At 33.2% G+C, this 13,285-nt stretch overlaps 1 protein-coding gene across 1 annotated transcript; it reads left to right on the top strand.

Moving 5' to 3' along the window:
* The first annotated feature begins 646 nt into the window (after positions 1–646).
* Positions 647–13,210, top strand: LOC146746021 (uncharacterized). The gene is made up of 6 exons (XM_085498898.1): positions 647–782; positions 1,460–1,777; positions 9,372–9,713; positions 10,494–10,550; positions 10,857–11,183; positions 12,879–13,210. Exons 2-6 carry the CDS (start codon positions 1,612–1,614, stop codon positions 13,208–13,210), a joined length of 1,224 nt encoding a protein of 407 aa, XP_085355024.1. The 5' UTR covers positions 647–782; positions 1,460–1,611.
* Positions 13,211–13,285: the final 75 nt, after the last annotated feature.

The raw sequence follows: 13,285 nt of genomic DNA, 5'->3' as shown, positions 1-13,285 counted from the left end.
ATTATGCATTTACTACACATACACACTACAGTACATATGTGACATTGGATATATTAGGTAAGTAATGGTTTATATGACACTACAAGTACATTACCTTACATACCAGTATGGAATAGTGACCAAGATAAAGATATTAAATGTGAAGCCTATGTATTTACTACACATACTCACTACAGTACATATGTGTCATTGGATGTATTAGGTAAGTAATGGTTTATATGACACTACAAGTACATTACAGTACATACCATTATGGAATAGTGACCAAGATAAAGATATTAAATGTTTAGCCTATGTATTTACTACACATACACACTACAGTACATATGTGACATTGGACATATTAGGTAAGTAATGGTTTATATGACACTACAAGTACATTACCTTACATACCAGTATGGAATTATGACCAAGATAAAGATATTAAATGTGAAGCCTATGTATTTACTACACATACTCACTACAGTACATATGTGACATTGGATGTATTAGGTAAGTAATGGTTTATATGACACTACAAGTACATTACAGTACATACCATTATGGAATAGTGACCAAGATAAAGATATTAAATGTGAAGCCTATGTATTTACCACACATACACACTACAGTACATATGTGACATTGGTTGTATTAAGTAAGTAATGGTGTATATGACACTACAAGTACATTACAGTACATACCAGTATGGAATAGTGACCAAGATAAAGATATTAAATGTGAAGCCTATGTATTTACCACACATACACACTACAGTACATATGTGACATTGGATGTATTAGGTAAGTAATGGTTTATATGACACTACAAGTACATTACAGTACATACCAGTATGGAATAGTGACCAAGATAAAGATATTAATTGTGAAGCCTATGTATTTACCACACATACACACTACAGTACATAGACTATCCGTAACTCATTATTCTATGTCAATGCGACAAAGAGACTGTATTTAACAAATTTTAGATTTGACCTAAGGAAAATATAATAAATTAGCAGCCTAACGTAATTACAGTGATATTCCCCCGACCTAGCAACACTGATATTTAGCACTAAATTTTACAGTGGGATATAACTTTCGTGTTTATATTCGTCTGGTCGTATTATAATCGAGACTGGTCTGTATATATTTTGGATTATTATTTCATGATTAATCTTGAATGACAAAGACACCTAATAAAAATATTTTTGCTACTAAAACAGGCCGGTATTCACGTTGAACTTCAGAAATTGTATGAGATATAATTTGCTTGTAGCAACCCCATCATTATTTCTGCGCTGGTTCTACAAATTAGTTTATATATTAACAAGTCTTCAATTATTATATTTTCAGTTACCCTATCGTCACCAGTGCTCTGAAAAAATGTTCTGAAATTGCATGATCTGTAATTAATCCTGGCATTATTTCTGCTCTGGTTCTACATATCAGTTTATATATGTGTTCTTTTTATTTAGTTCCGCCATTGTCCTCAGTGATAGATGGATATAACAATGATGACGACTTTACTGTAAATGCTGGAAGGTCTTCTACCCTGACTTGTACAGCTACAGGAAAACCTGCACCGACTATAGAGTGGTATATTGGTAATACACTACAGTCAACTACGATGACGTCACCTACTCCTAATTCAGAAGACAGTGAATTATTTGATGTATCCAGTACATTTACATTTACACCACAGTGGAGTAACTATCTACAATACGTCAAATGTAAAGCTGATAATGATGCTATTGGAAATGCTGTAGTGACAAGGGTTAAACTTGACGTGAATGGTGAGTATACACTAATAACAAGCTGGGAGTATTACGTATTGCCAGGTACTCTGTCTGTATACCGTACCTCGTCCACATTATGTTTGGTCTCTGTATAAATGACTCAACGTGCGCGTCAGTACATGAGCTGTCGCTCATGACTTTTTGTGTTGAGCCTATCGCACGGTCAAATCTCGGTATTGGTGGATACGTTGTCTTACAGTCAACTGCATTCTTCATATTTGTGTGATCCAACAGACTCAACTACAATCCAATTTAAAACTGTAAGCTATATGACGCGTATTAAAAATACTGGCTTAAATCGTTATTTAACTCAACTCTTTTGGCTAAACCTAAGGCGTTTATAATGACTCCTACTGATTCCGTTCTCCACACTAAAAGACAAGGCTAGTGTGAGTGTAGCTAATATTAACGCAACAATGCGTTAGCTATCACTGGCATGCTTATATTGATGTAAACAAATACATTACATGCACACTTTAGCATGTTGACGCTGTTTTGTTTTATTACTGGCCGCTGTATAATGCCTTTTTGTTTTCATTGCGTTTTGTTTTTTTCAGTCCAGCGAATTTTACCTTTTTATCAAAGTCTTGCTTATGCCAGGCAGTATAATTCCAAGCTACGTCACGATAGTTGAGCTGTTTTACGTTTATGTTCGTTGTATACAGTTATCTAGTAAGGTCATGTATATATGTTGATACTTTGTCGCTTTAATAAAATCATTGTGTGGTGCAGTTTGAAGCTACTAAAATAGTTTAATTACACTCAATGTCACGTGCCACGAATTCAACCTTACAATGTGCGTATGCATAAACGTCAACACTATTTTAACCAAATTAGTGTAAACATACACGTTTCACAAAACAATTGAATTTTACATATAGATGACAATGTAAAAACAGGTTTGAAATTTATCATAATTTCCCATATCGACATCCTGTAATTCTATAATTTTAAAAGGGTGACAAAATAATTTGTCAAATTTACTTCTAATCGAGATAATGGAGTCCCAATACATTAGTATGTGCCATCCATATGGGTCGATTTTTACTAACATTTTGAGTCACATCTTCAAATAATTGGTGAAAAAATAAAGGTAATATTATAACCTGAGGGTTAGATGTTTGTGGATATACCTCTCGATTAGTTATCTGATGAAAGCGGTAAAAAAAAAAACCAAAAAAAAAATATATATCATCTGGTCAAAGTCGATCTAATAAGTTTGGGTCGATGTAATTACGTCGGTAATGGACGTTAACCTTTAATATTCGCCACGTAACTTATTATTCGATAAGTATTTGAACTATACCGGTATAGTTGGCATTATCATCACACATGGGTTATGTATTGTAATTCATTCGAAATGACTGACTAGTATTTTTTTCTACCAGCATCTCGGTTATACTTTTAGATATTTGGTGTGAATTTGATACAAAGGCAAAACGTATGGATGGAAGGATCTTCTCCGTGATTAGGAGGATTTCGATAATGTTTAAGCAACTGTCGATTATTGTGGCCAAACAAACAAAACAAACAAACAAATAAACGAATATTACAAAATTTTAGCATATTTTAATCTATGCCATTTTTGCTTTAAAGTAGGTATTAATATCACACATATTAGGTCAGTGAAGTGTGTCAATTAATTTTATAAATTGATTTAAAATGTCTGACTGATGTAGTAGGATTTAACCGATATTGTAATAAACACCGATAATGTAAATACTCGCAAGAAAAAATGTAACAAAAAAGCAACCGATAATGTAACTAAAAATAACTGATAATGTAATAAGTTTATTTCAACCGATAATGTCACGCAAAATAACCGATAACGATATATATATTTTGAACAATCGATCATGTAACAAGATGACTATCGATAATGTGATAACATATTTACAAATATATTTAATGTTAATGCGACGTGTAGAATCCGTGACACCTGGCGACCATTAATTTTTCCTTATGTGTATCAAATAAAGAAGATGGAATTGTGGCAAAACGTCATTTTTCATCTTTGAAATTTACACTTAGACTATGAAAAATATCCATATTTAATGCTTCAAGTAATAAAGGCACAGTGGTGTAATTCTATTTTAAATTACCCTTAAATCTGCCCTACATACTGTGGTCATTCATTATTGTATTCTCATTATCACAGTTAAACTTTCAAAATACGAACTTAATGTATTAAATTAGACTGAGGGTGTACTACGACAAATTGAAGATTGGAATATTGGAGTCAAATTTTAATCTGGGTCTTGACCTGTTTTCAAGATAAAAAAAAACTGCAAGATTTGATACAAGGTAGCATTAACATATCCTTTGACATGGACACAATCTTGGCGGGGGAACCGGACAGAGACCCAAGCCAGCTGAAATTGGTTAAACGATTGATTTGGAGTCATCTACATTGGGTGGACAGTTAGTAGAATGTCATTTAAGCCACACCTCTAATATTATGGCGTTTTCTATTGGCTGGAGGATGAAATATGTCGACATGACTTGCACTGAAACAGGACGAAACAGCGCATAGAACAATACCAAGCTCGTCCGTAATAGTCACGGTGGTTGTGGGATAATGCAATGTCACAACATTACGAATAAAACAGTCTCGCGGTCGTATCAAGATCAAACTGAAAAGAAAAATTATGTAAACACAGTACCGCTCTATTTATGAGAATTACTATAAATTTGCAATAAATTTACAGGTGAAGCATTTACTAGCAATAAACTGACAAGGTGACACGCCCTCTGCCCCAATACCCTTGTTGAAATATTGTTGGTTGATTCCTGGCCCACAATGTTTTGTCTGTCACCGGATATGTCGGACCCTTTGCGTATACGTCGAAACTAGGTCGGGACTTACCAATACACATTGAATATTGAAATTTTGATTTCAATACATCAATTTTCAATTTAGATTTGTGCACTATACACATATGTTCATGGGGACGTTCGTAAATAAATAATAAATGGCCGTATTATGTACCGCAGCTAATGTAATTTTTTATAACGTATTTTGTATTTCAATTCGACAAATGCGCATTTGAAAATTCAATTTCCGTTGTCGTTTACAATATTGAGAAATTATTTTTTTGCATAATCATATTTAGTTTATGTGCCATGTATTTTATATAAGGAATTGCCGCCATGTGTCACGGATTGCGTAGACCTAATCAGAATTCCTTATCGTCAGTCAATGTCTTTTTTAGTAGCCGTGTTTTTACAGGCATTTTTGATTGATATCGCACAATAGCGTCTTTTTGTTGAGTTTTAAAATAAATAAAGCTATATATCCAAATTCTTATTAGGGTATATAAATATATATACACACTTCGTACAACACTCAATAAATAGTCATTGTATGTATTTCACTTGTAATTATTGTCTATGATAATTCCATCTGGTCAATACAGCATAATTAAAATAATCTTTCAAGTAATTTTACATCCACCACCACATATAAATAAATACCGACAGTCCCTGATTGCCCAATAGTATTTAAGAATCTTGTGTCTGTCACTCTTTTTGATGCATTATTTAGGTAGGTTTGTAATACTATTTCATACAATTTCAGCTTTCTTTATTATGCATTGATGTTTTGCTAGTTCCCTGAAATCAATGTTTGAAATGTGAGCTTACTTTATGCAAATGTATTTTGGGTAATGTCACTATGCTTTGTTTGACGTGTTAATACTGCCTTTGCAGCTGATTTTATGTCTGTGAGAATTGTGACCTTCATATTAAGAGCTATTTATGCTACTCAGTCTGCACTGTATTTCAGTTCAACTTGGCATCCTGACTTACACAGTATTAGACATACTGCAGTTTGGGCTAAGCGCACACAACGCCATTGTATTCAATTTTAATTTGAAATTTCACTACTAAATTGTTGACAATCCATTTCGGTATGCCATTTCCGACATGACAATCAACGGTATTGTTCCCAAAACGACCTGTGTGGGTGCGTGCGTCTGGACCTATATCTTATACATACATGAACCGATTACATTCAAACTTCACATATACATCATCAATTTATTTCACGGTCTGATTCAAGATGGTCGAATGAAGGCCTTTTTGTGTTGAAAATAGTCAAAATGAAGCATTTCCGGCATTCCGGACCCAGACCTCAATCAGATTTTGTTTAACCATGGTACATACATTAGACATTATGAGTTTCTTATGCACGTCATTTCGTTTTTCAGATTGGTTTCAAAATGGCTGACTGGCGGCCATTTTGTTTTGATGAATGTGGTTCAAGAGCCATATCTTTGACTGTCTATAATCAGATTTTGTATTGGATTGATAATAGTATCAAACAGTTAACGTATGTTTTCATATACAGCTTTTAATTTTGTTTTAAGTTTTTCTGATATTACTTTATCTATAATTATATCTATATCTATAATTACATAGTTTCGCTTTTTCCTTCGTGCCACAAATAGTCTAGATCTTTAAGGATGAGCTTTAAACCGAAGATCCGGTTGTAGATGCCAGGGTTGTATGCTGACACTGTATGCTTCATTTACCAGAGAATTTTCTGGCATTTTATTTATTCAAGATCAGTATTTGATAATTTGTTTTATACCTGCTGTAAGTAATAGGTACCTTCAAAATAAATGACATGCCACACTAGTCGCTTTGCTGTTAACTTTGAGTAGGTATTTGCAGTATTCGCTGTATGTTTGTTCCATTGGTGATATGATATTCATATACATTTTTTTTATGTTTAATTAAGCTTATGTAAATCTGACCAGATTTCTCCACGGTATAAGTATTGGATTTATCATGGTATAAAACATTTTAACGTATGTTTTCATATATATATAGGTATATATTTATCTGAGAATAATACATTTTTCATTTTGAAGCATGCTTTCGTAGCTCTATTTTTAAGATCTTTCTGCGCCAAGTCAAATTTACCATTTTTTTTCTGATCAATTTAATTCCAACATAAGTGTAGGTAGACACACTTTCTAATTACACACCATCTTATGAGCAATTTTTGATGGGTTTGCCACTTTTGTTGAATACCATGGTTTTTCATTTATTTGTATTAATACTAAATTTCCATGTTTTGCAGTAAATTGGAAGACTGTTTAGTGCATTCTGCAAACCTGAATTGCTTTCCGATAGTAGAATTAGGTCAGGCACTGAGTAATCATATTCAAAATAGCTAATAATTGTTGTATATTCTTAATAAGTTTGGACGTCCCTTAGCTCATGCCAACAGTTGTTTTCTCCCTGTGTAAATGCAATCGGGTCTATCCGATATGCAAACTAATGCTTTAGCCCGTACTTCGTGTAGCGTGAGCACTACTATCGATTTGAACATAGGTTGTACAAGTAAGGCATTTCAGGGATTGTTTCCTGTCTGCTGGTTAGGAGGGAACTGAGTAGTTAGTAAAAAATGGCTACACCAGCTACCAGTGATGTATGTATTTACAATGTTGTAACTAGTAGTAACATACAAATACATGTACGCTTATGTATAATAAAATAGAACTATTAATCATTCAGACACGCCGATATCATGTCTTATATATGGTCGCGTTTGAGTGATGTAACGAGTAACACAATATCCCCCAAAACATCTATACACATCTGTATATCTTTCCATTATGTCGATAATCCAAAGCTTTGCTTCAATGTTTCCTTGTTGTGTCACGGTGTATGCTATGTGGTGTGTCTCAGAATCGTGGACTATAAAGTTAATATACATCCAACAACTATCTTATCGAAAAAGATCGATCTCGGGCCATATGCAAAAAACAATCCATTAAAATAAAACTATTCAGCTTATCAACTAGGCCTTGGATCTCACCAACGAGTCAAGTGATTATCCTAATTGCAGATGTGAATTCATGTAGCATGGGATAAACTCAACTTGAACTTTCGTTGTGTCACTTTTTAACCATGTTTAAAATAGAAAGTAAATTTCAAGAAACAAGGCATCGTCTCAAATTTATTATCTTTAGTACTTCTACGCATCAGTAGTAACAAGCATGTCATTGCGGAATGTGTATGCAGCTCAGGTCAATGCTTTAGGGATGCAATTCTGACTGGACCTCTATACATATTAACGCTTCTAGTGATTAGTGTAATTAGCTTGTAAATAAACTATGTGGGTGTCTGTAAACATAGGTTATGTAAGTGATTAACAACACTAATTAGCATAGCCACACCAACAATAAACAATCGCCCGGGCGACTGAATTGGGTCTTTAATAATGCCGTTTTACTAAATTTAACCACTTTTTTAATGCTCGGAAAATGGTTCTCCTCATTTTCTTGGGAGGCCACATAATTCACCGTCACTGCATGGAAATCCTGGAACTAATCTTCGAACACGAAGATATACAGTAAATATCAGCATCCGGGACGTGTCCAGTATATAGGAACTTCAGTACTCTTTTTAATTAAAGCAGGAGGGTTGAAAAAAAATAGATTACATTATCGGTTATTATTTGTTACATTATCAGTTGCCTTTTATGTTACACTATTGCTTGTGTGTTGTTACATTATCGTTTTTATTGCAATATCGGTTAATTCATGTTACATTATCGGCTAATAATACATTATTTGGAGTGTAATACATTATTGGGTCCAGCACAGACGACGATATCTGTCGACGATCCCAAATGGGAACATTGAGTTTACGAATTTCCATTGAATGTACGAGAAGACATCACATCACGAAATTGTTCGGAAGAAAAACAATCGATCAACTGTGATAACTCCTTCGAAAATTTGACTCCGACTCATGTAATCTTCGCTGGAGCTCAGGATGCCCCATACGCCGAGCCATGACATGTACAGTGCGTACAATGCGGCTATACTATTTGTTAAATGCGATACGCGTTCATTCGTCTGTCGAAATATTGCATATAAAATATAATACCCAAACGGGTAAAAATAGCGACATTTGGCGACAAAGGTTCAAAAATCCGATCGTTTGATGTTGTAACTTTAGATATTCAAACGCAAAGCCGTAACATTACATTTTTCTAGGCGGGAACAACCACTGGTGGCGCTGTATGGTTTTGAAATCTTTAGTGGTTCCAATAGCTGGAGTTATAGTACAAGGCGCAATGGCACTTATAAAATCTGGTGACAATTTAGTATGGTATAAATCATGTACAGTCTTCTAAAACCAAAGTAGATAGAATGTATGTCAAGGCTGAATATATATGCTTGCGCGGTTTCATAATAAATGCTTTCTATTGATAATTGTTGCTTAAAATAATGTTCATGAAATATTTTTACGTCATAAACCCATTAAAGTTTTTACCAGGTTTATTGTTAGTATGTTGCGTTCAGACGTTCAGATGCGTGTCATCGAATAAACAAGTAACAAGGCGTTTACGATAACGTTTTTTGTCTTTGCTCTTAATACCTTGCATTTGAATGCCAATTTGTTCAATGATCAGTTGTTATTGTACTGTTATAGAATAGTTATCACTGAACTCGCTTCAAGACTGTACTCGACATAAGTACATCCTAGCCACAATCATGATAAAATTACAACGATGTTGTTTTAGTATCCATTATGTCATATTCATAAGAAAAATCTATTATTTTTTTCACAGTTGCTGTCAATACAATTAGAATATCAGATGATGCCAATACTGGTGGATATATAACAGGTGGTGACGTCATAGTTACAGATGGTCTAACACATATACTGACGTGTGAAACCATTGGATCGAAACCTGCAGCTTCTAATATAGAATGGGACACAGATAGTATAACAGTTGTACAGTCATCAAAGTCTGACAGTCCAAACAGTGGAGACAATAGATTATTTGATACAACATCTATTATAGAATTTACACCATTGTGGTCATATCATAGTAAAACTATTACATGTGAAGGAAGTAATTCAGCAAATATACAACCAGTTATCACAAATATTAAACTAGATGTACAAGGTAAGTAAACAATGATATAATATAGTGTAGATAATAGATTATTTGATACAACATCTATTATAGAATTTACATCATTGTGGTCATATCATAGTAAAACTATTACATGTGAAGGAAATAATTCAGCAAATATACAACCAGTTATCACAAATATTAAACTAGATGTACAAGGTAAGTAAACAATGATATAATATAGTGTAGATAATAGATTATTTGATACATCTACTATAGAATTTATACCATTGTGATCATATCATAGTAAAACTATTACATGTGAAGGAAGTAATTCAGCAAATATACAACCAGTTATCACAAATATTAAACTAGATGTACAAGGTAAGTAAACAATGATATAATATAGTGTAGATAATAAATAATTTAATACAAAATCTACTATAGAATTTACATCATTGTGGTCATATCATAGTAAAACTATTACATGAGAAGGAAGTAATTCAGCAAATATACAACCAGTTATCACAAATATTAAACTAGATGTACAGTGTATGTAATCAATGATATAATATAGTGTAGATAATAGATTATTTGATACAACATCTACTATAGAATTTACACCATTGTGGTCATATCATAGTAAAACTATTACATGTGAAGGAAGTAATTCAGCAAATATACAACCAGTTATCACAAATATTAAACTAGATTTACAAGGTAAGTAAACAATGATATAATATAGTGTAGATAATAGATTATTTAATATATCATCTACTATTGGATTTACAATATTGTGGTCATATCATAGTAAAACTATTACATGTGAAGGAAGTAATTCAGCAAATATACAACCAGTTATCACAAATATTAAACTAGATGTACAAGGTAAGTAAACAATGATATAATATAGTGTATATAATAGATTATTTGATACAACATATACTATAAAATTTACACCACTGTGGTCATATCATAGTAAAACTATTACATGTGAAGGAAGTAATTCAGCAAATATACAACCAGTTACCACAAATATCAAACTAGATGTACAAGGTAAGTAAACAATGATATAATATAGTGTAGATAATAGATTATTTGATACAACATCTACTCTAGAATTTACACCATTGTGGTTATATCATAGTAAAACTATCAATTAAATATTCGTTATTTTTGTTATTTCTATTTCAGTATCTCCTAACAGTGTTGCCATTTCAGAAGAGTCATCTGGTGTTGTCATAGTTAATTCTGGTCACATGACTTCATTAACTTGTGTTGCTATGGGAGCACGTCCTGCATCTGACATACAGTGGGCTGTTGATAATGATACTCCAGATGACATTGAGACAATATCAGATAATACACAAGATAGTGATCTGAAGGATACAACAAGTACCACGACCTTCACACCAACTTATCTAGATCATCAGAATACAACGTTGAAATGTAAAGCAACAAATGATGCAACTACTGCTAAAGGGCAACCTGTTATTAAAGAATTGTCACTTGATGTGTGGGGTAAGGATATATATATATATATAATATGACTGTATTTAATTGACTGACATTAAAGGTGTACTCTCATGAAATTATATGTGAAGTATATAAAACTAGACATATACATTGTAACATATTCATAGCTGAAAATGTGCTGGACATATCCATGTACGAGGTCAGGTCAAAAGTCAATGTGCTCAGGCTCTAATATTAACCCCGAATCAACCAATACCACTCGAGAATTCAATCACCACTTGTGTGCAAAAACACAGGGATGATTTGACTAAAAGATGCCAATATAGCACAATACAGTATATACAAAAACAAATAAGGACGGGCGCAAACTGGTCAATCTTGCACATACAAAACCACACATTAAATACGTGAAACCATAGTTCATTATATACAACGAGAATTATGTTTTGTGTTATCACTCATCGTCTGCAATATCATCTGCTTCTGCAATAGGTCTGTACTAAACACGGTCTTCACCATGTTCCAACGCAGCATTAGTAAGGCAGCAAGAATTTACCCTACACCTACCACAGCATGGACAACACTGCTTCAAAAGATATTTTCAAAATATCTGAGAAAAAACACTTGCAGACAAATAATAGCATGAACCTCAAGTATCAGCAATGACGTTACATTCTTTTCGCCAATCGTTAATTGCTTTACTTGATCATTAAATTCGTCAACAGAATCTACGTTGGATTTGTGAAATTTGTTGTTTTTATTGACTTAAGAAAAGCCTTTGAAAACATTACCCATGATATTCTACTGTCTAAATTATAGCACTATAGGATAAGTGGCTCAGCCTTGAGCTGGTATCAACGCTATCGGAAAGGGCGTCAACAATATATCAGTACAAACAGCTGCGACTCTGATGATGGAATGATCCCCTGTGATGTACTGTGAGGCCCACTCATAATGTATTTCATCCCGTTAAAGACAATTCCAATTGTCCTGGTGTCATTAATATTGAATTAATTTTCATCTGGTGTAAACCAAATAAAGTAACCATTGATATAACAAATTTCATGACTGTTGACTGCAAAACAAAAAAAAAAAAAAAAACGCGCGCCACTGAAAGATGAATAACATTTTCAAAAATGATCTGTATATAAAATTCGCTAGTTCAACACATGCATTTTTTAATATGATTTGAAAAATAGCCACCATGAACATTTATTGTATCATTATGGCTCACCAATATCGCGCTCATATCATGTGAAAAACTCATGTGAAAAATTAACGTCAACAAAGTAAAGTTTGACATCGACAAAAGCTTTAAAACTTAACATTTAATATATATCAACTATTAGTATGTCTACAAATGTTATAACATTCATTATGTAATGATGTTTATAGTTATCATTTCAGTAATATTGGTCTTTTTATTTAATCTGTACATAGGTAAACAGTGTATTCTTATGTATGCATCACTGTTCACAACACTTTCTATAAGAATTGAGTATGGTCCAGTTGCCAAGAACTAGATTAGAACGACCTTTTTAGCCCTCACCTTCCATATATCCTTTCACATGCCTTGAGATTGTTGTACAAGACTTTTCCAGTGAAATAAGATTCCTTCCTTCCTTCCTTCCTTCCTTCATTCATTCATTCCTTTGAGCAAACCATATATACATGCGAGGAATTCATACAACGTGAGAATCACATGTTCTCTTTTTACTTTACTCTTTATACACTTTACAGTATCTCCAGACAGTTTATATTTTGTTGGTTACCCTGGCAGCAGTGATGTTACCATGACATCAGGGGAATCATTTGACATCATGTGTAGAACTACCAAAGCCCATCCTGCTGCCAGTATACAGTGGTATATAGATGATGATATAATTACCAGCAATGTCAACAGTAGAATATTATGGGATAGCGATGGTAGAAAAGACACAGTCAGTGAATTATCAATGATACCAAATAGGGGAGACTTTGGAAAGAAGTTAAAATGTGAAAGTAACCATGAAGTCCAGAATAATCCACAAACAATAATGGTTAATATGATTGTACAATGTGAGTATTTATAACACTACTTTAGACTTTACATTTTATAATTGTAGTCGTGCCACATTTACTAATGTTATGGACATATCAAACCTAAA

This window comes from Saccoglossus kowalevskii, chromosome 5 (genome assembly GCF_978046115.1).
Source record: "Saccoglossus kowalevskii chromosome 5, keSacKowa6.1, whole genome shotgun sequence".
NCBI lineage: Eukaryota > Metazoa > Hemichordata > Enteropneusta > Harrimaniidae > Saccoglossus > Saccoglossus kowalevskii.
Note: the sequence above shows the minus strand (reverse complement) of the source record. Positions and strands in the feature narration are given on the sequence as shown.